Source organism: Melanerpes formicivorus, unplaced genomic scaffold (assembly GCF_026170545.1).
Source record: "Melanerpes formicivorus ecotype bairdi unplaced genomic scaffold, bMelFor1.0.p_v2 SCAF_403, whole genome shotgun sequence".
NCBI classification, from domain to species: domain Eukaryota; kingdom Metazoa; phylum Chordata; class Aves; order Piciformes; family Picidae; genus Melanerpes; species Melanerpes formicivorus.
This window is the reverse complement of record NW_027142755.1, coordinates 40721-65883: the sequence shown is the minus strand read 5'-3', so window position 1 is coordinate 65883 and position 25163 is coordinate 40721. Positions and strand designations below refer to the sequence as shown.

Genomic DNA, 25163 nt, shown 5'->3' with positions numbered 1-25163 from the left:
CTCCCCAAGGGACATTTGTAGATGTTTAAAGACCTGGAAAGGTTTTGTAGAACCTCTTCTATAGTCTTAGAGTGCTCTAGGGCCCCCAAGAGCACCTCCTATAGACCCTTAGAGCCCCCCTAGAGCTCCCTATGGATCCCTAGAATGCCCTATAAACCCCCACAGCTCGCCTATAGACCTTTAGAGTTTCATCTAGAGTCTGTTATAGATCTCCAGAGTCGTTTATAGACCCCCCAGAGGCTTCTTAAGAGTCCACAAGAGCTCCCCTGTGGCCTCTCCAGAGCCCCCTGTAGGCCCTTTGGAGACCCCCTAGAGCCCCCTATAGGTTCTTCGACTTCTGCTTCAGCCCCCCCGGAGTTCTCTACAGGCTTGGAGTGCCTTGCAGATGCTTGCACCGTTCTTTAAGCTGCCCTGTGGGTTCCTATAACGTTTTATAACTTCCTTGTAGGCTCCTTATGGACCCCCAGAGCTCCCCCCATAGATTCTTGTGGGCTCCTCTAGTCCCTCAGGACCCCCTTCCAGGGTCCGTAGAGATCTCTGTGATTCATTATAGGTTCAGGGTTCTTACGGGTTTCTCTTCACACGCTCTGACAGCCAGTTAACGCTTCAGAAGATGTTCTAAACTGCTATAAAGCTTTTACAGGCTCCCGTAGCGAGGCCCGCGGGCTCCTTTTGTCCCTTCCCGGCCGCCGTCGGGGCGCGCAGCTGCTGTGTCACGAGGGTCCCGCGCCCCCCCCCCCCGGCCAGTGACGCCTGTGGGCGGTGGGAGGAGCTGCTACATCCGGGGCCTGCCGGGGAGGGGGCGTGGCCAGCCAGGGCGCGTTCTCTCGCCCTCTCGTCCAATCAGCGCCGCCTCTGAAGGGTGGGGCGGGGGGGCGGGCGGTGGCGGGAGGCCCCTGCCAATAGGAGTGGAACGCCGGGGAGGCTCCGACCAATGAGGTGGGCCGCGGGGCGTGGCGGAGGGTGGGGAGGCAGAGGGAGGCGGGGGGCCAGAGGCCGCCGCCGCCATCTTGTCGCGGAGGAGCCGAGCGGAGCGGGCGGGACCCGGCGGCGGGGCCTGGACAGCATCATTGGTGCGAGGCCTAAACGGGGGGACCGCGAACCGGGCAGGGAGGACCCCGGAGTGGGGGCGGGGGGGGAGGGGGGAAGGGGAAGGGATCCGGCCCCGCTCGGCGCGAAGCAGGCCTCGCTTACTGCGCACCCGGCCCCGCTGTGGGGACCCGGCCCCGGGGCCTGTGGGGAGGCCTTGAGCGGGGGGGCGGGACGGGGAGCGGCGGACGGACTCCCTCCTTCCTCGTCGGAGGAGCGGAAACCTTTCGCTTGGGTAGGGGAGACCCTTCCGCGCTTCCCCGGGACCCCCGGGCGTGGAGATCTCTCCTCTGGGCCCCACCGGGAACGGGACCCCGAACCCCGCCCCCCCTTCCCCCCCCCACTCCCCCTCCCTTCCGGGGCCCTTCGTAATGGAGGCGCTGGGGGAGCCTCGCCTCGTGCGGAGCCCACGGGGAGGGGGGGGGGGAAGAGGGGACCCGGGTGCCACCTTCTGCATCCCGCCTTGGCCCCCTGCCCCCCCGGGTGCCACCCTCCCCATCCGGCGGTGCCAGCCGCTGTGCCCTGCTGCCAGCCGCTGTGGCCTTCTCCCTTTCCGGTGCCACCCAGCGCCCCCCCCCACCCCCCCCCGTGTCCCCTTCTCCCTCTGCCGGTGCCAGCTGGTGCCACCCCCTGCCCCTTTCTTCGTCCAGCGATGTCTTTTGGTGCCGCCCGGTGCCACCTTCTCCATCCCTCCTCACCCCCGCTCTGCCCTGCTGCCCCCCTCCGGTGCCCACCTGCTGCCCCCCATCTGTTCCCTCCTCCCTTCCTGCTGCCACCCCGTGCCGCTCTTTCCGCCCCTCGGTGCCCTCTGCTGCCCCTCTCTCCCTCCCGGCTCTCCCCTGCTGCCACCCCGCGGTGCCCAGCGGTGCCCACTGGCGCCCAGGTGCCAACCTCTGTGTCCTGTGCCCGCAGCTGTCCAGCTCCCTGCTGGCCCCTGCTGCACCCCGCGCCCCTGTGGTGCCCAGGCGGTGCCCAGGAGGTGCCCAGGTGCCAGCTGTGCCCCCCTGTGCCCACAGCTATCCAGCTCCCTAGTGTTCTCCTATGCCCTGGGCATGCCCAGGAGGTACCTGGGAGGTACCTAGGAGGTGCCCAGGTGCTAGCTGTGCCCACTTGTGCCAACCTGTGCCCACAGATGTCCACCTTCCCATTGTCCCCTGCTGCCCCCCATGCCCCTGCCGTGCCCAGGTGCCACTCTACTGTCCTTTAGTGCCCTGGTTGTGCCCAGGAGGTACCTGGGAGGTACCCAGGCTGTGCCTAGGAGGTGCCCAGGTGCCACCTGTGCCAACCTGTGCCCACAGATGTCCATTTTCTTGCTGTTCTTCTGTGCCTTGGTGGTGCCTGGGTGCCACCTTGCTGTCCCCCCACACCCTGCTGGTGCCCAGGTGCCAGCCATGCCAACCTGGGCCCACAGACATTTACCTCACTGCTGTTTCTTGTTGTCTCTCTTGTTCCTGTGGTGCCCAGGTGCCACTTTAATGCCCTTTCATGCCCTGGTGGTGCCTAGCAGGTACCCAGAGGGTACTTAAGAGGTGCCCAGGTGCCAGCTGCGCCCACCTGTGCCAACCTGTGCCCACGGATGTCCACTTTCCTATTGTCCCCTCTTGTCCATCCTATCTCTGTGGTGCCACTTCACTGTCCTTTCATGCCCTGGTGGTGCCCAGCAGGTACCTGGGAGGTACATAAGAGGTGCCTAGGTGCCAGCTGTGCCCACCTGTGCCAACTTGTGCCAACCTGTCCCCACTCTCCCCTGTTGTCCACCATACTTCTGTGGTGCCCAGGTGCCACTTCACTGTTCTTTCATGCCCTGGTGGTGCCCAGGAGGTACCTGGGAGGTACCCAGAGGGTACCTAGGAGGTGCCCAGGTGCCAGCTGTGCCAACCTCTGCCCCTAGATGTCCATTGCCTGACTGTTTCCTGCTGTCCTTTCGTGCCTGGGTGGTGCCCAGGTGCCACCTCCCCGTCCTCCCCGCGCCCTGGTGGCGCCCAGGGGGTGCTGAGGAGGCGCCCAGGTGCCAGCTGTGCCCCCCTGTGCCCCCCTGTGCCCGCAGATGTCCAGCTCCCCGCTGTCCAAGAAGCGCCGCGTCTCCGGCTCCGAGGCCCCCACAGGCTGCAGCCCTGCCCCTGTCCCTGCCAGCTGCCCAGCTGCCACCCCCACCAACGTGAGTGCCACCCCCAGGGGCACCCTCCAGCCCTGCAGCGCTCCTGCTGCCGGCTCAGGGGCACCGGGGGGGGACGGCTTGGGGACTCTTGGTGTCACCTGAGGGGGCTTGGTCCCTCCTGGGTGGCACTTGAGGGGGCCTTGGTGCCTCCTGGGTGGGGCTTGGAGACTCTTGGTGCCACCTGGAGGGGGCTTGGTGCCACCTGGGTGGGGCTTGGGGAGTCTTGGTGCCACCTGAATGGGGCTTGATGCCTCCTGGGTGGGGCTTGGGGGTCCTTGGTGCCACCTGAATGGGGCTTGATGCCACCTGGAGGGGGCTTGGTGCCACCTGGGGGGGCCTTAGTGCCACCTGGGTGGTGCTTGGGGAGTTTTGGTGCCACCTGAGGGGGACTTGGTGCCACCTGGGGGGGCCTTGGGGGTCCTTGGTGCCACCTCAGGGGGGCTTAGGTGCCACCTCAGGGGGACTTGGTGCCACCTGGGTGGTGCTTGGTGGTCCTTGGTGCCACCTGGAGGGGGCTTGGTGCCACCTGGGTAGTGCTTGAGGACTCTTGGTGCCACCTGGGGAGTGCTTGAGGGGTCATGGTGCCACCTCACTGACACATGGTGGGGCTTGGTGCCACCTGGTGAGGGCCTGGTGGCACCTGAGGGGGGCTTGGTGCCACCTGGGTGGCACTTGGGGGGGGGTCTTGGTGCCCTGCAGTGCCCCTCAGCACTCCCTGGTGCCCTCTAGTGCCCCCCAGTGCCTCTCTGCTGCCCCCTAGTGCCCCTCAATGCCCTTTACTCACCCCCTGCTGCCCCCCGCTGCCCTCCATTGCCCCCCAGTTCCCTCCCAGTGCCCCCCAGTCCCCCTCCAGCACCCCCTAGTGCCCCCCAGTGCCCTCTCAGTGCCCCCAGTGCCCCCAGCGTGCTCTGTGCCCCCAGGGCATGGCGAAGAACGGGGGCGAGGCCGAGATCGACGAAGGGCTCTACTCACGCCAGCTGTGAGCCTGGGGGAGGGCCCGGGGGGGGGGGAGGGGGAAGGCCTGGGGGGGTCCCCAGGTGTTGGGGTGTCCCCAGGAGCCCTGGGAGGGGTCCCCTTGCCTCTGTCCCGGGGGTTCTGGGGGGGCCCTGGAGGTCTAGGGTGGGTCCTTGTGGGTCCCTTTGGGTCCGGGGGGGGTCCTGAGGCTCTTGGGGGGGGGGCCCTGGGGGTTCTGTCGGGTCTTGGGGGGGGTCCCCTGTGGGTTGCTGTGGGTCTGGGAGGGTCCCTGAGGGTCTGGAGGGCCCCTGAGGGTCTGGGGGGAGTCCCTGTTGCTCTGGGGGGGTCCCTGAGGGTCTGGAGGATACCTGTGACTTTGGGGGGGGGGGTCCCTGAGGGACTTGGGGGCCCTTATGGGTCCCTTTTTGTCTAAGGGTCCCCTGTGGGCCTGGGGGGCTCCCTGTGGGCCTGGGGGGTGTCTCTGAGAGTCTGGGGGGCAGGTCCCTGTGGGTTTGGAGGGTCCCTTTGGGTCGGGGGCGGGTGTCCCTGATGTTTTAAGGGGGTCTCTGAGGATCTGGGGGGGTCCCTGAGGGTCTGGGGGTTGTCTCTGTGGCTTACTGTGACTCTGGGACTGTCCCTGAAGGTCTGGAGGGATCCATTTGCGTTTTGGGGGGCCTCTGAGGGTTTTGGGGGGTCCTTCTGGGTTCCTTTTTATCTAGGGGGTCCCAGTGGTTCTGGTGGGGTGTCTGAGGCTCTGGGGAGGTTGGCTGTGTGTCTGGGGGTGGTGTCTGGGGGCATGTCTGTGAGTCTGGGGGGGGTTGGCTGTGGTTCTGGGAGGGTGTCTGAGGCTCTGGGGGGGTTGGCTGTGGGTCTGGGGGTTAGCTGTGGGTCTGGGGGGGTGGCTGTGGGTCTGGGGGGGGTTGGCTGTGGGTCTGGGGGTTAGCTGTGGGTCTGGGGGGGTGGCTGTGGGTCTGGGGGGGGTTGGCTGTGGGTCTGGGGTCCCTGCAGCCCCTCCCCTCCCCCCCAGGTACGTGCTGGGCCATGAGGCCATGAAGAGGATGCAGACCTCCAACGTGCTGGTGTCCGGGCTGCGGGGGGCTGGGCGTGGAGGTGGCCAAGAACCTGGTGCTGGGGGGGGGTCAAGTCGGTGACCCTGCACGACCCCCACCCTGCTGACTGGCCTGACCTGGCCTCCCAGGTGAGCAGCAGCCCCGGGGCTGGGGGATGGGGGCAGGGAGCAGCTGGGGGCTGACAAGCCCTGGAGGGGAGGGTTGGGAGCCGCTCTCTGGCGCCACCCGGTGGTGAACAGGCCCTGGGGGGTGGGGGGTGGGGGTTGGGGGGGTCATCATGAGGTGCCCCAGGGACCCTAAACCCCTTCCCAGGACCCCATTTCCCCACCCCCCAGGACTCCAAATGTCCCCCAGGGGCCCCAAATCCCCCTCCCAGGACCCCAACTCCTCCCCCAGGACCCTGACTCCCCACCCCAGGGACCCCTAAATCCCTCCCCAGGATCCCAGATTGTCCCCCAGGGGCCCCATAACCACCCCCAGGACCCCAACTCCTCCCCCAGGACCCCAACTCCTCACCCCAGGGACCCCTAAATCCCTCCCCAGGATCCCAGATTGTCCCCCAGGCACCCCAAATCCCCATCCCAGGACCCCAAATCCTCCCCCAGGACCTCAACTCCCCACCCCAGGGACCCCTAAATCCCTCCCCAGGATCCCAAATTGTCCCCCAGGGGCCCCATAACCACCCCCAGGACCCCATAACCCCCCCCCCCCCCAACCCCCCCAATCCCCCTGGGCCCTCCAGGTCCTTCCCCCAGCCCTGCAAATCCCTCTCAAGATCCCAAATCCCACAGCCCCCCACCCAGGGACCCCAAATGCCTCCCACAGGACCCCATAATCCTCCTCAAGACTTCATATCCCCCCCGCAGGGACCCCAAATCCTTCCCATGGGGCCCCATAGCCCCCCTCAGCATTTCATATCCCCTCCCCAGGGGCCCCAAGTCCTTCCTACAGGACCCCATAGCTCCCCTCAAGACTTCCTATCCCCCCCCAGGGACCCCAAATCCCTCCCACAGGACCCTTTAGTCCCCTTCAAGACTTCATATCCCTCCCAGGGACCCCAAATTCTCCCCCAGGACCCCAACTCCCCACCCCAGGGACCCTTAAATCCCTCCCCAGGATCCCAAATTGTCCCCCAGGGACCCCAAATCCTGCCCCCAACCCCCCACCTCAGGGCCCTCCAAGTCATTCGTCACCTCCCCACTTCCCCCCCAGTACCCCAAAACCACCCCCCCATGGACCCCAAATCCTCCTCTCAGCCCCCCAAGTCCTCTCCCTCCCCCCCCAAAATCCCCCCTCACCCCCCCCCCCTCAGGAGGGGGCCATGGGGGTTGCCCTCCCCCCCTGGCTGCCCTCCCCCCACCTGCCCCTCCCCCCCCCCAGTTCTACCTGCGGGAGGAGGATGTGGGCAGGAACCGCGCGGAGGCCTCGCTGCCCAGGCTGGCAGAGCTCAATGCCTACGTGGGGGTCAGCAGCTGCACCCAGCCCCTCACCCAGGACCTGTTGGCAGCCTTCCAGGTGCCCAGCTCTGCCCCCCCTGCCCCCTGTGCCCACCCTGTGACCTTCTGTGGCGCTCCGGAGCCCGGCTGTGCTCTCCATGCCCACCTGTGCCTACCTGTGCCCACCTGTGCCCTCTGTGCCCCCTGTGCCTACCTGTGCTCTGTGCTCCCTGTGCCCCCCATGCCCACCTGTGCCCACCTGTGCTACCTGTGTTCTGTGCTGTGTGCTCCATGTGCCCAGCTGTGCCCTCTGTGGCCCCCATGCCCACCTGTGCTTTCTGTGCCCCTCATACTCACCTGTGCCCACCTGTGCTCTCTGTGCCCCCATGCCCACCTGTGCCCACCTGTGCCCCCTGTGCCCTTTGTGCCCCCCATGCCCACCTGTGCCCTCTGCCCACCTGTGCCCAGCTGTGCCTCTGTGCCCCCCATGCCCATGTGTGCCCACCTGTGCTCTCTGTGCCCCCCATGCCCAGCTGTGCCTTCTGTGCCCCCCGTGCCCAGCTGCGCTCTCTGTGCCCCCCATGCCCACCTGTGCCCCCCATGCCCACCTGTGCCCATCTGTACTCTCTGTGCCTCCTGTGCCTATTCTGTGCTCCTTTGCACCCTCTGGTGCCCAACTTTGTGCTCTTCCTGTGTTTGCCTTTGCCTTGTGCCCAGCCTGTGCCCACCCCTGTAGCCTCCTGTGCCCACCCTGTGCCCCTTTGTGTTCCTTGTGCTTGCCGTGTGCCCATCTCTGTACCCCCTGTGCCCACCCTGTGGCCTCTCTGTGTCCTGCTGGCAGCCCCTGGCTGCCCTCCCTGGGTGCCAGGGGAGTGGTGCCAGCTGCTGTGCCCGCTGCAGGTGGTGGTGTTGACCAACTCCCCCCTGGAGGAGCAGCTGTGGGTGGGAGACTTCTGCCACAGCCATGGCATCAAGCTGGTGGTGGCTGATACCCGCGGGCTCTTTGGGTGAGGGCACCTGGGCACCCCCTGGGCACAGCCCTGGGCACCCTCTGGGGCAGCTGGTGGGCTTCTGGGGGCACCTGGGAGGGTTTGGTGGGCATCTGGGCACCCCCTGGGGCAGCTGGTGGGCTTCTGGGGGCACCTGGGAGGGTTTGGTGGGCATCTGGGCACCCCCTGGGGCAGCTGGTGGGCTTCTGGGGGCACCTGGAAGGGTTTGGTGGGCATCTGGGCATCCCCTGGAGCAGCTGGGGGCACCTGGGAGGGTTTGGTGGGCATCTGGGCACCCCCTGGGGCAGCTGGGAGCCTTCTGTGTGTACGTGAGCAGCTCCTGTGGGCACCTGGGAGCCTTTAATGGGCACCTGGGCACCCTTTGGGGGAGGCTGGGCTGGCAGGTGCCCAGGTGCCCCTCTGAGTGCCCCCCTGGTGCCCCCCTGCAGCCAGCTGTTCTGTGACTTCGGGGAGGACATGGTGGTGACCGATGCCAACGGGGAGCAGCCTCTCAGTGCCATGGTCTCCATGATCACCAAGGTAGGAGCTGCCCCCCTGGCACGACCCTGCCCCCTGGGCACCACCCTCCGGCCTCTGGGCACCAATCTGCTGCCCTTGGGCACCTCTCTGCCAGCTGGGGAGCAGTCTGTGTCCCCTGGGCATCCATCTGTGTTCCCTGGGCACCTCTCTACCCTGCTTGGGCACCAATCTGTTGCCCTTGGGCACCTCTCTGCCAGCTGGGGAGTAGTCTGTGTCCCCTGGGCATCCATCTGTGTTCCCTGGGCACCTCTCTCCCCTCCTTGGGCGCCCAGTGCCAGGCTGCCAGCTTGTGTGCCCGCTGTGCCCGTGAAGGTGCCCGGGGCAGGGTCGGGTCAGCGCCGCGGTCCCCGGGGCTGGCCTTCCCCCCCAGGGGAGCTCAGTGCCAGGCTGTGGGGCTGTGGGGCTGTGGCAGCGGCAGGCTGGCCTTGCCCATGCCCTGTGTGTGCCCCCTGCAGGGGTGCCCAGGGGAGGTGACCTGCCTGGACGACGCCAGGCACGGCTTCGAGAGCGGAGACTTCGTCGTCTTCAGCGAGGTGCAGGGCATGGAGCAGCTCAACTCCTGCGGGCCCCTGGAGATCAACGTCCTGGGTAGGGCACCCTTGGCACCCCTGGCACCTGGGGGGGGCCCGGGGGGGGCGCTGGCAGGGGGCTTGAGGGCAGCTAGAGGGGCGCTGGGGGGAGTCCTGCTGAGCTAGGGGGGGTTTGAGGGAGGCTAGAGGGGGGGGATGGAAGGGGTCCTGGGGGCGTAGAGGGGTCTGGAAGGGATCCTGGGGGGCTACAGGGGGGTCTGAGGTATCTGGAGGGGGTGCTAGGGGGGCTGGAAGGGGTCCTGGAAGGCTACAGGGGGGTCTGAGGTATCTACAGGGAGGGCTGGGGGGGCTGGAAGGGGTCCTGGTGGGGGCTAGAGGGGTCTGGAGGGGGTCCTGGGGGGCTACAGGGGATTCTGAGGCATCTAGAGGGGGGGCTAGAGAGGGGCCTGGGGGGAGCTAGAGGGGTCTGGAGGGGGTCCTGGGGGGCTACAGGGGGGTCTGAGGCATCTAGAGGGGGGTCCTGGGGGGGCTAGAGGAGGTCCTGGGGGGGGCTAGAGGGGTCTGGAGGGGGGGCTGGAGGGGGTCCTGGGGGGCTAGAGAGGGTTCTGGAGCATCTAGAGGGGATTTGGAGGGGGGGCTGGGGGGACTGGAGGAGGTCCTGGGGGGCTACAGGGGGTCTGAGGCATCTACAGGGGGGGCTGGAAGGGGGCCTGGGGTGGGGGCTAGAGGGGTCTGGAGGGCTACAGAGGGTTCTGAGGTATCCAGAGGGGGTGCTGGGGGTGCTGGAAGGGGTTCTAGGGGGGTAGAGTGGGTTCTGAGGCATCTAGAGGGGATTTGGAGGGGGTACTGGGGGGCTGGAGGGGGTTTGAGTGCATCTGGGGGGGGTTTGGAGAGGTCCTGAGGGGGTTAGAAGAGGTCTTGGGGGGGCTGGAGGGAGTTTTGGGGAGGGCTAGAGCAGGTTCTGGGGGGCTAGAGTGTGTTTGGGGGGGGTAAGAAAGATTGTAAGGGAGCTGAAAGCATTCTAGGTGGTTTGGGGGTCATCTTGGGGGGGCTAGGGGAGGTTCTAGGGGAGCTAGAGGAGATCCTGAGGGGGTGCAGAGGTGGTTGTGGGGGACTAGAGGGGGTTTTGGGGGGGGGACTAGAGAAGGTTATAGGAGAGCTAGAAGGGATTATAGGGCAACCAGATAAGATTATAGGGGGGCTACAGGGGGTTATAGGGGGGCTACAGGGGGTTATAGGGGGGCCAGAAGAGGTTATAGGGGGGCTAGAGGATTGTGGGGGGCTGTGGGGATCTGGAGGGGGGGGCCTGGGGGGGCTAGAGAGGGCTTTAGGGGTGCAATGGGGCAGCTGGGGGGGTCCAGGGGGTCCCACAGGCCATGTCCCCCCCCAGGCCCCTACACCTTCAGCATCGGCGACACCAGCAGCTACGGAGACTACGTGCGGGGGGGGATCGTGACCCAGGTCAAGATGCCCAAGCACATCCAGTTCGTGAGTCTGGGGGCTGGGGGAGGGGATTTGGGGTGCATTGGGAGGGCATTTGGGGTCATTGCAGGTCATTGAGGGGCACTGGGGGGCACTGGGAGGTCATTGGGGGTGGTACTGGTGGTCATTGGGGTCACTGGCAGGGCATTGGGGGGGTACTGGGGGTGGTTTGGGGGCATTGGGAAGGGTCTGGGAGGCACTGGGAGGGACTGGGAAGGCATTGGGGTCACTGGTAGGGGAATTGGGGGAGCACTGGGGGGTCACTGGGATGGCACTGGGGGTCACTGGGGGGTGTCTAGGAAGGGATTGGGATGGCCTGGGGTCACTAGGGGGGTGTCTGGGGGGGTACTGGGGGTCATTTGGGGCTCTGGGAAAGGTTTAGGGGTCCCTGGGTGGGCATTGGGGATCACTGGGAGGGGATTGGGGGTCCTTGGGGGGCACTGGGAGGGGATTGGAGTAATATGGGGTAACTGGGAGGGGATTGGGGAACACTGGGGGTCACTGGGAGGGGATTGGGGTCATTTGGGGTAACTGGGAGGGGATTGGGGAGCACTGGGGGTCACTGGGAGGGGATTGGGGGTCCTTGGGGGGCATTGGGATGGGATTGGGGTCATTGGGGGTCACTGAGAGGGGATTGGGGGTCACTGGGAGGGGATTGGGGGTCCTTGGGGGGCACTGGGAGGGGATTGGGGGTCACTGGGAGGGGATTGGGGTGATTGGGGCCATTGGGCAGAGTCTGGGGGTGCCTGGGGGTCACCAGAGGTCACGGGTGCCCCTCGGGCCTCTGCGTTGCTCGCGGGCTCCCCCTGGCGGCCGAGAGGGCGCTGAGCCCTCCCTGCGCCGCCGTTCCCAGAAGCCCCTGCGGGCGGCGCTGGCGGAGCCGCAGCTGCTGCTGACCGACTACGGCAAGGCCGAGAGGGCTACGGTGCTGCACTGGGCCTGGCAGGGGCTGCACCGCTTCGAGAGCAGGGAGCAGCGCAGGGCACGGCCCCGGAACCAGGTGAGGGGCAGGGGAGGGGAGGGGAAAAAGGGGAGAGAGGGGAAGGGGAGGAGATGGGGGGGGGGGAAGGGGAGAGAGAGAAGAGAGCAGATAAAAGGTGAGGAGGAGCAGGGAAAGAGAAAGAAAAGATAGAGAGCAAAGAAATAAAGAGACAAGAAGGAAGGGAAGAGGAGGGGGGGAGGAGGGCCAAGGGGTGAAGAGAGGCAGGGGAAGAGTGGGAGAGGGAGAGGAAGTAAGAGATGGGAGGAAGAAAGAAACACGAAGTAAGGAAAGGCAGAGGAGAGAAAGGAGAGAAGGGGAAGGGAAGGGAAGGGAAGGGGGAGAAGGGGAGGGGAGAGGGGGGACAAGGCAGTGGAGAGAGGAGGGGAGGTGAGGCAGGGAGAGAAGGGATGGGAACAGGGGAAGAGAGGAGAGAAAGCAGTGGGGGAGAGGGGAGGTGGGAGACAAAGGGAGAGGGGGAAGGGGATGGGAGAGAGGCATGGGGTCAAGAGGAGAGCAGAGAAGGGGTAGGGGGCAGGGGGGGGCAAGGGCAGGGGGAGAGAGGAGGAGTTAGAGCACAAGGGGAGAGGGGGGGAAGGGGGTAGGGGGAGACTGGAGGAGGGGAGAGTGAGACGGGGAGGGGCAGAGAGGCAGTGCCCTCCAGGAGCCACTGGCAGTGCTCCTAAACCCGCCTGGCAGTGCCCCCAATCCCCCTGGCACTGCGCACAGCCCCCCTGGCAGTGCCCCCAGCCCCTGGCAGTGCCCCCTGTGCCCGCAGGCGGACGCGGCCGAGGTGCTGTCCCTGACGCGGGAGCTGGCACCGGGGGTGGCACTGGAGGAGGAGGTGGTGAAGGAGTTGGCCTGGCAGAGCCGCGGGGACCTGGCACCCATGAACGCCTTCATCGGGGGGCTGGCGGCGCAGGAGGTCATGAAGGTACCCAGGGGGCAGTGCCAAGGCCCAGGGATGGACCCTGGGATGTGCCAACTGGGCTAGGACACAACTAGGGATGTACCAACGGCCCTGTGCGAGCCCCAGGCTGTGCGAACCACCCAGGCTGTGCCAACCACCCAGGCTGTGCCACTCTGCCCTGTTACAACCCCAAGCTGTGGCACCCAGCCCCGTGCCAACCCCAGCCCTCTGCCAGCCTCCAGGCTGTGCCATCCTGCCCTGTGCCACCAACCAGACTGTACTACCCAGCCCTGTGCCACTTCTCAGCTCTCTGCTGCCCCCAAACTGTGCTACTAAGTTGGTGCCACCCAGGCTGTGCCACCAGCCCTGTGCCAGCCCTCTGCCAGCACCCTGCCCTGTACCATTGAGCCCTGTGCTACCCCCCAGCCCTCTGCCACCCCCCATCCTGTACCCCACAGCCTGTGCCACCCAGGCTGTGCCACCCAAGCTGTGCTACCCCCAAACTTGTGCCACCCCAGCCCTGTTCTATTCAGCCCTGTGCCACCCAGCCCTATGTCATTGCCCAGCCCTGTGTCCTCCACCCCTGTACCACCCAGCCCTGTGCCACCCCCCAGCCTGTGCCCCCCACGCCTGTGGCACTCCCTTGGCACCCTCCTGAGCCTAATGGTGGTGCTCTCTGGCACAGGCTGTGTCTGGCAAGTTCATGCCCATCACTCAGTGGCTCTACTTCGATGCCCTCGAGTGCCTGCCTGAGGAGGGCAAGGAGGCTCTGCTGACCGAGGAGCAGTGCCAGCCTGTGAGTGGGCACCATGGGTTGTGTGCCTCTGGGGTGGGCATTGGGCTGGGATGGTGTTGGGTACAGTGGGCATGGGGCAAGGGTGGGTGTTGGGCATGGTACCAGTGAAGCCTGGGCATCAGAGGCCCTGCTGGCAGAGGAGCAGTGCCAGCAGAGGTGGGTGCCACAGGGTGGGCATCTCTGGAGTGGGTATTGGGCTGGGTGGGTGGATGGGCATCAGGGCTGGGCACCTCTGGGGTGGGTATTGGGCATGGGTGGGCATCAGGGACACTGCTGGCAGAGGAGCAGTACCAGCCAGTGAGTGGGCACAGTGGTGGGCACTGCCAGGGGGGCACCTCTGGGGGGGTATTGGGTATGGGGAGTTTTGGGCACGGGTGGTCGTGGGCCATGGGTGGGTATCAGCTATGGGTGGGCATTGCCTATGGGGTGCCCACAGGGTTGGCACCACCCATGGAAGGCACCCCTGGGTGCTGGGTGCCCCCTGAGGCCGATGCAGTGTTGCCAGGGGGTTTGGTGCCCTGGGGGGGCAGTGCCCCCAGGGGTGCCCTGCTGGCAGGATGGCATCGGTAACCCTGGGGCGGTTGACAGCGCCAGAGCCGCTACGATGGGCAGATCGCGGTCTTCGGTGCCCAGCTGCAGGCCAAGCTGGGAGACCAGAAGTACTTTGTGGTCAGTGCCACCCTCTGCCACCCCTGTGCCATCTCCTGCCACTCCCATGCCACTCCCTGCTGCCCCTCTGCCATCCCCTGCCACTCCCATGCCACTCCCTGCCGCCCCTCTGCCATCCCCTGCCACTCCCATGCCACTCCCTGCCGCCCCTCTGCCACCCCGTGCTATGCTGTGTGCCCTTCTGCCATCCCTTGTCACTCTAATGCCCCCCCCACCCCTTTGTGCCATCCTGTGCCACCCCAGCTACCCCTGTGCCATCCCGTGACTCCTCTGTGCCGCCCAAGTGCTCCTCAGGTGTCCCCAGGGGATGTCAGGGGACGTCAGGGGTCCCCAGGTACTCCTTAGGGATCCCTCAGTGCCCCCCCCGGGGTCCCCCAGTGCTCCTCAGTGTCCCCAAGTGCCCCCGAGTGTCCCTTAGGTGTCCTCAAGTGTCCCTTGATGTCCCCAGGTGTCCTTTGCTGCTCTCTGCTGCCTCCTGCTGCCCTTTCCTGCCCCCTACTGCCCCCTACTGCTCCCTGCTGCTCTCTACTGCTCCTTGCTGCTCTCTACTGCTCCTTGCTACCTCGTAGTGCCCCGTCCTGCCCCCTACTGCTCTCTACTGCCCCCTACTGCTCCTTGCTACCTCGTAGTGCCCCGTCCTGCCCCCTACTGCTCCCTGCTGCTCTCTACTGCTCCTTGCTGCTCTCTACTGCTCCTTGCTACCTCGTAGTGCCCCGTCCTGCCCCCTACTGCTCTCTACTGCCCCCTACTGCTCCTTGCTACCTCGTAGTGCCCCGTCCTGCCCCCTACTGCTCCCTACTGCCCCCTACTGCTCCTTGCTACCTCGTAGTACCCCATCCTGCCCCCTACTGCCCCCTACTGCCCCCTACTGCTCCCTGCTGCTCTCTACTGCTCCTTGCTACCTCGTAGTGCCCCGTCCTGCCCCCTACTGCTCTCTACTGCCCCCTACTGCTCCTTGCTACCTCGTAGTGCCCCGTCCTGCCCCCTACTGCTCCCTACTGCCCCCTACTGCTCCTTGCTACCTCGTAGTGCCCTGTCCTGCTCCCTACTACTCTGTACTGCTCCTTACTGCCTCGTAGTAACTTGTCCTGCCCCCTACTGCTTTCTATTGCATCTTACTACCCGCTACTGCTGCTTCTTACCTTATAGTGCCTCGTGCTAGTATCTATTGCTTTTTGCTGCCTCATACTGTTTGTACTGCTTCTTGTTGTTCCTTACTGCCTTCTCCTGTTTTTTGCTGCTTGCTACTGCCCTGTATTGTTCCCTTCTACTCTTTTCTGTTCTTACCTGCTCCCTGTTGCTTTCTACTGTGCTCTACTGCTCCTTGCTACCTTGTACTGCCCCCTACTGCTTCTTACTGCCCCCTAATGCCTGCTGCTGCTCTTTCCTGCTCTCTACTGCCCTCTTCTGCCCCCTACATCTCCATACTGCCACCTGCTGCCCTCTGTTGTTTCCTACTGCTCTCTATGCCCCCCTGACACCCCCCTTGGTGCCCACAGGTGGGGGCTGGGGCGATCGGCTGCGAGCTGCTGAAGAACTTCGCCATGATGGGGCTGGGCTGCGGCCCCCAGGGCTGCGTCACCGTCACCGACATGGACACCATCGAGAAGTCCAATCTCAACCGGCAGTTCCTCTTCCGGCCCTGGGACGTCACCGTGAGTGCCACTGGGGGGTGACAGAGATGGGCTGGGGGGCAGCACCGTTTGGTGCCACTGGGGGGCAGCAGTGCAGGGAGTTAGCTGAAGCCAGCAGGGCTGGGCAGCGTTGGGCAAGGGATGGTCCCAGTGGGCGTGTCCTGAGCGGTGCATCCTGATTGGGGTGTTCCTAGTGGATGTTTCCCTGTGGGTGTGGCTCACTGGGTGTGTGCCACTGGGTGTGTCCCAGCAGGCTTGTCTGGGTGGGGATGTCCCCCAAGGGGCATGTCTCAGTAGCATCCCCGATTGGGTGTGTCTTGGTGGGTGTGTTCTGATGGGCAGGTCACAATGGGAGTGTCCTGCTGGGCATGTCCCAATGGGTGTGACCAAATGGGTGTGTGTCTGGGTGTGTCCCAATGGGTGTAACAAAGTGGGTGTGTCTCTGGGTGTGTGCTGCTGGGCATGTCCCAAAGGGTGTGTCCCACTGGGCATATCTCAAAGGGTGTGTCTCTGGATGTGTCCTGCTGGGCACGTCCCAAAGGGCGTGTCCCAAGGGCTGTGTTTCTGGATGTGTCTGGCTGGGCGTGTCCCAAAGGGTGTGTCCCAGTGGGCATGTCTCAATGGGTGTGTTTCTGGACATGTCCCACTGAGTGTTCCACTGGGTGTGTCCCGCTGGGCACATCCCAAGGGGTGTGTCTCTGGAGGTGTCTGGTTGGGTGTGTCCCTCCAGGTGTGTGGATCTGGGTGTGTCTTTAGGTGTGTGCCAAAAGGTGTGTCTTAATGGGCATGTCTCCATGGGAGTGTCTGTGGACATGTCCTGCTGGGTGCGTCCCATTGGGCGTGTCTCTGGACATGTCTGGCTGGGTGTGTTTCTCTGGGTGTGTCCATCTGGGTATGTCTTTGGGTGTGTCCCAAAGGGCGTGTCCTAATGGGCATCCCTAATGGGAGTGTCTGTGGACATGTCCTGCTGGGTGTGTCCTGCTGGGTGTGTCCCATTGGGCGTGTCTCTGGACATGTCTGGCTGGGTGTGTCCCTCTGGGTGTGTCTCTCTGGGTGTGTCTTTGGGCGTGTCCCAAAGGGCACGTCCCAAAGGGTGTGTCCCACTGGGTGTGTCTCTGGAGGTGTCTGGCTGGGTGTGTCCCACTGGGTGTGTCTCTGGATGCATCCTAGCGGGTGTGCCTGTGGGTGTGCCCGGGGGGTGTGCTCGGCTGGGCGTGTGCCCCCTGACGCGCGGTGTGCCCCGCTGGCAGAAGCTGAAGTCAGAGCGGGCGGCGGCGGCGGTCAGCGCCATGAACCCCTCGCTGAAGGTGCAGAGCAGGGCGGAGCGGGTGGGGCCGGACACCGAGCGGGTCTACGACGACGACTTCTTCGAGGCGCTGGACGGCGTCGCCAACGCCCTGGACAACGTCGATGCCAGTGGGTGCTGGCGGGCACACCCCGGCCACGCCCTCGGGGACCCCTTGGGAGCACCCTCAGCCCCTCTCCCCCCCCCCACCCCCGGGCACCCATAGGGTGTACGGAGGGACCCACAGGCTCCCCCTAGGGGCTGGGTGGTGTCAGCAGAACCCTGGGCGGCAGCAATGCCAGTGGGCACCTAGTGGGCACCCCCTGGGAACACCCATGGGGACCTCCTGGGGGTGTTTGAGGGTGCAGGGAGGGACCCAGGGGCTGTGGGGGTGGTGGGTGGGAGTGGGCAAGCGTGGGGTGCCCACAGCAGCCCTATAGGTGCCCACTGCCCTGTCCTACGTGCCCACATGGGACCTGTGGGTGTCCCCAGCACCCCCATAGGTGCCCACCAGCACCTCTCTAGGTGCCCACAGCACCCCCATAGGTGCCCACATGGAACCTATAGCTGCCCACAGCACCCCCATAGGTGCCCACAGCACCTCTCTAGGTGCCCACATGGAACCCATAGCTGTGCACAGCACCCCCATAGGTGCCCACGTGGAACCTATAGCTGTGCACAGCACCCCCATAGGTGCCCACATGGAACCTATAGGTGCCCACAGGGAACCCATAGCTGCCCACAGCATCCCCATATGTGCCCACAGCAATTCCCTAGGTGCCCACAGTAATTCTGTAGCGACCATGGCAGCTCTCTAAGTGCCCACAGCCCTTCCTTAGGTGCCCACCAGGCATCCCTGCCCACCCCTACCCTCTCTGTCCCCCCACCCCTCCCTCTCCTTCACCCCTCTGCCTCCCCCCCCATGCCCACCCGGTGCCCGCTGTGTGCCAGGGCTGTACATGGACCGGCGCTGCGTCTACTACCGGAAGCCGCTGCTGGAGAGCGGCACCCTGGGCACCAAGGGCAACGTGCAGGTGGTGATCCCCTTCCTGAGCGAGGCCTACAGCTCCAGCCAGGACCCCCCTGAGAAGGCCATCCCCATCTGCACCCTCAAGAACTTCCCCAACGCCATCGAGCACACCCTGCAGGTACCCTGGCACCCAGCCTGGCATCTGGCTTGGCACCTGCCGGGCACCCGCCGGGCACCCACGCACCCGTATGGGTACACAGAGGGCCAAGCAGGATCCCCCCCCCGCAGCGTGGCCTGCCCCATCTGCACCCTCAAGAGCTCCCCTAATGCCATCCAGCATACCCTGCAGGTACCCTGGCACCTAGCCTGGCACCTAGAGTGGCACCCACTTACAGTCTGGCACCCATAGTGGCACGTAGCCAATCAGGACCCCCCTGGCAAGGCCTTCCCCGTCTGCACCCTCAAGAGCTTCCCCAATGCCATCCAGCACACCCTGCAGGTACCCTGGCACCCAGCCTGGCACCTAGCCTTGCACCCAGATGCCCTCTCTAGGTGCCCAGATGCCCTCCAGGGCACCAAGATGCCCTTACTAGGCTGCCTAGATGGTGTTCATAGTGCCCAGATGCCCTCTAGGCTGCCCAAATGCCCTCTCTGGGCACCCAGATGCCCTCCAGTGTGCCAAGATAGGCTCCCTAGGTGCCCTCTAGGGTGCCAAGGTGCCCTTTCCTGGTACTCAGGTGCTCTCTAGATGCCCTGGTGTTCTCTAGGGTGCCAAGGTGCCCTTTCCTGGTACTCAGGTGCTCTCTAGATGCCCTGGTGCTCTCTAGGGTGCCAAGGTGCCCTTTCCATGTACTCAAATGCCTTCTGCAGGGTGCCAAGATACCTTCCCTGGGTGTTCCATAGGGTGCCAAGAAACCCTCTAGGATGCCCAGTTGTCCTTCTCAGGTGCCCAAATGCCCTCTAGGGTGCCCAAATGCCCTCTAGGGTGCCCAGATGCCCTCTCCAGGTGCCCAGGTGTGCTGTGGGGTGCCCTCTGCAGGGTGTCCTGCAGGGGATGCCCTCTGATGCCAGTCTCCCCGCAGTGGGCACGAGACGAGTTCGAAGGCCTCTTCAAGCAGCCTGCAGAGAATGTGAACCAGTACCTGACGTGGGTGCCAGGGCACAGGCTGGCATGGGGCTGGGCACGGGGAGGGGGGGGTGGGCATGGGATTGGGGGGGGCACAGGGTGGGGTGAACATGAGGAAGGGGTTGGCACAGGGAGGGGGTGGGCATGGGGAGGGGACTGGCTTGGGGGTGGGCACAGGGTGGGGCACCCCTGGGTGCTGCCATAACTCCCCTAGGTGCCCCCCAGCCCCTTTAGGTGCCATCTTGCCACTTTTGGGTGCCATCTGTTCCTGCTAGATGCCACTTCAGCTCTTCTAAGTGCCATCTGTGCTTCCTAGGTGCCCCCCCAGCCCCTTTAGGTGCCGCCTTATGCTTCCTAGGTGCCCCCAGCCCCTTTAGATGCCACCCTACCCCTCCTAGGTGCCCCCCAGCCCCTTTAGGTGCCACCCTACACCCCCTAGGTGCCCCCCAGCCCCTTTAAGTGCCACCCTACACCCCCTAGGTGCCCCCCAGCCCCTTTAGGTGCCGCCCTACCCCCCCCTAGGTGCCCCCCAGCCCCCTTGGGCGCCCTCCCCGTGGGCGGTGCCCGCTGAGGTGCCCGGCGGTGCCCGCAGGGACCCCAAGTTCGTGGAGCGGACGCTGCGGCTGGCTGGCACCCAGCCCCTGGAGGTGCTGGAGGCCGTGCAGCGCAGCCTGGGCACGGAGCGCCCGCGGGGCTGGCACGACTGCGTGGCGTGGGCCTGCCGCCACTGGCACCGCCAGTACAGCAACAACATCCGGCAGCTGCTGCACAACTTCCCCCCGGGCCAGGTGCGTGCCAGGGGGCACCGGGGCGGGCAGCAGGGGGCGAGCAGAGGGGTGCCAGGGGGAGTGGAGGGGAATCAGAAGGGGACCAGGGGGAGCAAAGGGGTGCCAGGGGGAGCAGAGAGATGCCAGGGGGGAGCAGAGGGAGAGCAGAGCGGTGCCAGGGGGAGCAGAGGAGTGCTGGGGGGAGCAGAGGAATGCCAGGAGGGGCAGAAGGTGCCAGGGTGAGCAAAGGGGTGCCAGGGGGAGCAGAGAGTGTCAGGGGGAGCAGAGAGGTGCCAGGGGGAGCAGAGGGGTGCCGGGGGGAGCAGAGAGGAATCAGAAGGGTGCCAAGGGGAGTAGAGATGTGCCAGGGGGAGCAGAGGGGAATCAGAAGGGGGCCAGGGGGAGCAGAGGGTTGCCAGGGAGGAGCAGAGGACGAGCAGAGAGGTGCCAGGGAGGAGCAGAGGGGAATCAGAAGGGTGCCAGGGGGACCAGAGAGGGACTAGAGCAGTGCCAAGGGGACTAGAGGGGTGCCAGGGGGACCAGCAGGGTGGGCAGGGGAGCCCTTGGGCTGGGTGGGTGCCCACAGCGGGGAGCGGCAGGGGGACTAGAGGAGCATCAGAAGGATGCCCATGGGGGAGAGCAGAGGGGTGCCCAGCCAGGGTGCCCTGATGCCCACCCCCCTGCGATGCCCCATGCTAGAAAACCAACTCTGGGACCTACTTCTGGTCGGGGCCCAAGCGCTGCCCCCACCCCCTGGTGTTCGACCCTGACAACGTGAGTGGCATCCTGGGCACCTGGGGGGCAGGGCTGGGGTGGGCGTCACACATTGGGTGTGGCTGGGCATGGGCATCACCCACTGGGCAGGGCTGGGGTGGGCATCACCCACTGGGGGCTATTGGGCATGGCTGGGTGGTTGGCATCACTCACTGGGCACCATTTGGGTACCATTGGGTACCACTGGGCAGTGCTGGGGGGTTGACATCACTCTCTGGGTAGTATTTGGGCACCATTGATCAATGTTGGGTGGTTGGCATCACTCACTAGGCACCCTGGGTCAACGCTGGGTGGTTGGCATCACCCTGTGGGTACCACTTGGGCACGTCTGGGTGCTTGGCATCACCTTCTGGGTACCATTTGGGCACCATTGGGTACCACTGGTCTATGCTGGGTGGTTGGCATCACTCTCTGGGTACCACTTGGGCAGCACTGGGTGCTTGGCATCATCTCCTGGGTACCACTTGGGCACCACTGGGTACCACTGGTCCATGCTGGGTGGTTGGCATCACCTTCTGGGCACAATTTGGGCACCGCCGGGCAGCCTCCCCCGGGCACTGCCACCCCGGCAGCACCCACCAGGCACCTCCCTGCCCTCCTTGGCCCTGATGCCCACCCCCCTGGCACCCCTCAGCCTCTGCACCTGGACTACGTGGTGGCCGCTGCCAACCTGTATGCCCAGAGCTATGGCATCACCGGCAGCAGGGACCGCGGCGCCGTGGCACAGCTGCTGCGCCAGGTCCGGGTGCCAGCCTTCACCCCCCGGGCAGGGGTCCGCATCCACGTGTCCGACCAGGAGCTGCAGAGTGCCAGCAGTGCCCTGGGTAGGGGGCACAGGGGTGCCAGGAGGTGTGGGGGCAGCTAAAGGGGCAGTGGGGGGGGGGGGTTGGGAGGGCAGCTGGGGGTGCCAGGTGGCATGAAGGGCAGCTGGAGGGGGGCTGGAGGGATGCCAAAGGTGGGCTGGAGGGCAGCTGGGGGTGCCAGGGGGCATGAAGGGCAGCTGGAGGGTGGCTGGAGGGATGCCAGGGGTGGGCTGGAGGGCAGAAATGGGTGCCAGGGGGCATCCAAAGTGGTGGTGGAGGGCAGCTGAGGGTGCCAGAGGGCATTAGAGGCATCTAGAGGGGCAGTTAGGGTGGTGGTAGAGGGTGCCAGGGGGCATGAGAGGCATCTAGAGGGGCAGCTGGGGGGGGGTGGTAGAGGGTGCCAGGGGGCATGAGGGGGCACCCATGGGTGCTGGGGGGCTTTGGAGGGCTGTGCTGGGCAGGGGCTGGGCAGGTGGCACCCACAGGTGCCCCTGGTGGTGCCCGCAGACGATGGGCGCCTGGAGGAGCTGAAGGCTTCGCTGCCCAGCCCTGAGGAGCTGCCAGGCTTCCGCATGTTCCCCATCGAGTTCGAGAAGGTAGGCCCTGCCCTGGCACCTCCCCTGGCACCCACAGCTGCCCCCCACCTTCCCCTCCACCTGGAAGCCGTGCTGCTGCCTCCCCCTCCATCCCTGTGTCCTGGAGGCTCTCCTGGCACCCACAGCTGCCACCCCCCTCTCCTTCTCCCCCTGGGGGTGCCTCCCCCTCTGTCACTCCCCCCCCTCCATGCCCTGGGGGTGCCCAGCTGGCAGCCCTGGGTGCCCCCCACCCACCGTGGCGCCCCCTGCAGGACGATGACTCCAACTTCCACATGGATTTCATTGTGGCTGCCTCCAACCTGCGGGCAGAGAACTACGACATCCCCCCCGCAGACCGCCACAAGGTGACCCCCGGGGGGACCAGGGGTGCTGGGGGGGTCCTGTGGGTGCTCTTTGAGTGCTGTTTGAGGGACCTGTAGCTACTATGGGTGCCCTATGGGTGTTGTATGGGAGTCCTATAGGTGCTGGAGAGTCCTGTGGGAGCTGGAGAGGGGTCCTATGGTTGCAGGGAGGGTTCTGTGGGTGCTTGGAGGTGTCCTATGGGTGCCCTATGGGGGTCCTATGGGTGCTGGAGGGTCCTATAGGTGCCCTATGGGGGTCCTATGGGTGCAGGGGGGCTTCTGTAGGTGCTTGGAGGTGTCCTATGGGTGCCCTATGGGGGTCCTAGGGGTGCTGGAGGGGTCCTATGGATGCTTGGAGGTCCTATGGGTGCTTGAAGGGGGTCCTATGGGCACCCTACAGGTGCTGGAGGGGACCTATGGGTGCTTGGAGGTTCTATGGGTGCCCTACAGGGGTCCTGTGGGTGCCCTTTGAGGGCTATTTAGGTGTACCTGTAGGTGCTATGGGTGCCCTATGGGTGTTGTATGGGGGGGCTATGGACGCTGAGGGGTTCTCATGGGTGCCCATGGGGCAGGGCAGGGTTGGTGCCCATGGGTCAGGGCTGGGTGTCCATAGGTCAGGTCAGGCTTGGTGTCCACAGGTCAAGGCTGGGTGTCCATGGGGTTGGTGAGGGTGGGTGCCCAGAGGGCAGGCTGGGGTTAGATGCCCACGGGGTTGGTGAGGGTGGGTGCCCAGAGGGCAGGCTGGGGTTAGATGCCCACGGGGCAGGTCAGGGCCGGTTGCCCTCATCCAGTGCCCGCCCTGACACCCCGTGCTGGCTGGCACAGAGCAAGCTGATCGCTGGCAAGATCATCCCTGCCATCGCCACCACCACGGCCGCCGTGGTGGGCCTGGCCTGCCTGGAGCTCTACAAGCTGGTGCAGGGGCACCGCCGCCTGGCATCCTACCGCAACTCCTTCCTCAACCTGGCACTGCCCTTCGTCGCCTGCTCAGAGCCCCTCGCGTGCCCCCGCAACAAGGTGGCGCCAGCGGGCACCAGGGAGGGGATGGGGTGGGAGGGGATGGGGTGGGGTGGGAGTAGGGTGAGTGGGGTTGGGAGGGGTGGGGTTGGGTTGGGAGGGGCTGAGTTGGGTTGGGAGGCATTGGATTGGGTTGAGTGAGAGGCATTGGATTGGGTTGGGTTGGTTGAGTTGGGTTGGGTGGGAGGCGTTGGGTTGGTTGAGTTGGGTTGGGTGGGAGGCGTTGGGTTGGTTGAGTTGGGTTGGGTGGGAGGGGTTGGGTTGGTTGAGTTGGGTTGGGTGGGAGGCGTTGGGTTGGTTGAGTTGGGTTGGGTGGGAGGCATTGGGTTGGGTTGGTTGAGTTGGGTTGGAGGCACTGGGTTGGGTTGGTTGAGTTGGGTTGGGTGGGAGGGGTTGGGTTGGGTTGGTTGAGTTGGGTTGGAGGCACTGGGTTGGGTTGGTTGAGTTGGGTTGGGTGGGAGGCATTGGGTTGGGTTGGTTGAGTTGGGTTGGAGGCACTGGGTTGGGTTGGTTGAGTTGGGTGGGTTGGAGGCATTGGGTTGGGTTGGTTGGTTGAGTTGGGTTGGGTGGGAGGCGTTGGGTTGGTTGAGTTGGGTGGGTTGGAGGCATTGGGTTGGGTTGGTTGAGTTGGGTTGGGTTGGACTGGGCTGGGTTGGCCTTGGCTGTGCTGAGCTCCCCCTGCTGGCCGCCCGCAGTACTACGACGTGGAGTGGACGCTTTGGGATCGCTTCGAGGTGCAGGGGGTGCAGCCAGATGGGCAGGAGATGACCCTCAGACAGTTCCTGGCATACTTCAAGGCACGGCTGGCACCAGGGGGGCACTGGGAGGGAGTGGAGGGTGCTGGCAGGGTACTGGGTAAGGGTTGGGGGGCACCTGGAGGCCACTTGGCCCTCTCAGGGTGGCCCCAAAAGGACCCCAAGGAGGAGCTGAGGCTTCCATGCTGCTGGGGGGCACCCTGTAGACACCCTGTGGGCACCCTGTGGGCATCCCTTGAGCACCCCTTGCCTGTGTCCTCCACTCAGACCTCTTGCTGCCCTGTCCAGCACCACCCGGAGGGGGAAGCTGGGGGAGCTGTGGGCACCAGGGGGGGGGCAGGGAGGTTTGGGGGTGCCGTGGGCACTGTGTGGGCACCGTGTGCCAGCCTGTGCCCACTGTGCCCACAGAAGGAGCACCGTCTGGAGATCACAATGCTGTCCCAGGGGGTCTCCATGCTCTACTCCTTCTTCATGCCAGCTGCCAAGCTGCGCGAGCGCCACGACCAACCGTAGGGCAGCCGGGGGGCACCGGGGGGTGCCCGGGGGGGTGGGGGGCACTGGGGGGTTGGGGAGCATGCAAGCTTTTGGGGGGGGTACCTGGGAAAGATGGGGGGCACAGGGATGGCGGTGAGGACCATGTCCCATGGGTGAGGTCACTTCTGTCCCCTGGCCACTCAGTGCCCACAGGGTGCCCAGCCCCAGGGTGTCCCTCGTGATGCCACCCCAGGGCCCCAAACCACTGTCACCCACCTGGGACCCACCTCAGATGATGCCCCTAGGGTTTGGTGCCATCCCCACCCCCATGTCCTGACTGATGCCACCTTGATCTCCACCTTCCTCTCACCCCCTGGCACCTATTCCAGATAACCCCCAGTGGGTTGGGTGCCACCCCCCTGCTGTCACTCCTAGCACCCCATAGCTGGCACCACCACCATCTCCCCCTCCCTCTCCCCTCCCCTGGCACCCACCCCAGACGATCCCAACCAGGTTTGGTGCCACCACCACCCCTCCCCCTCCCTTCCCTGCCCCTCCCCGCCCCGTGCCCGCGCCGATGCCCGCGGTGGTGCCCGCAGGATGACGGAGATCGTGGCACGGGTGTCCAAGAAGAGGGTCGGCCGCCAGGTCAAGGCCTTGGTGTTCGAGCTGTGCTGCAACGACGACAGCGACGCCGACATCGAGGTGCCCTACGTGCGCTACGCCCTGCGCTAGGCTGGCACCGGGCCTGGCACCGGCCTGGCACCGCCCCCGGCACCGCCCCTGCCGCCCAGCGTGGTCCTCCCCGCCGCCCCCACGCCCCCTCCCCCGACCCCAGCCCTAAGCCTTCCCTTCCCCTCCCCCTCACTGTGGTTGTTGTGTCTTGGCCCCGCCCCCCCCAGCGGCAGGGGTGGGGCCTGGGGAGGGCGGGGCCGAGGGGGCCCCCACCCAATAAAGAGCGACCTTGGCACCGTCTGGCAGTGTGGCTGGGGGGAAGGAGGGGAGTGGCAGTGGGATGG

At 65.5% G+C, this 25163-nt stretch overlaps 1 protein-coding gene across 1 annotated transcript; it reads left to right on the top strand.

Annotated features, from left to right (window-relative positions):
* The first annotated feature begins 987 nt into the window (after window positions 1–987).
* UBA1 (ubiquitin like modifier activating enzyme 1) lies at window positions 988–25119 on the top strand. Its single transcript, XM_068170504.1, is given in 28 exon segments — window positions 988–1073; window positions 3137–3247; window positions 4168–4226; window positions 5229–5295; window positions 5297–5332; window positions 5334–5399; window positions 6652–6786; window positions 7608–7714; window positions 8146–8236; window positions 8692–8824; window positions 10157–10254; window positions 11102–11248; window positions 12006–12161; window positions 12823–12933; window positions 13522–13602; window positions 15102–15257; window positions 16487–16652; window positions 17473–17669; window positions 18574–18638; window positions 19210–19405; window positions 20084–20158; window positions 20793–20982; window positions 21469–21557; window positions 21809–21901; window positions 22724–22915; window positions 23611–23712; window positions 24079–24179; window positions 24744–25119. Coding segments are annotated over 27 exon segments (3156 nt in total). The 5' UTR covers window positions 988–1073; the 3' UTR covers window positions 24880–25119.
* Window positions 25120–25163: the final 44 nt, after the last annotated feature.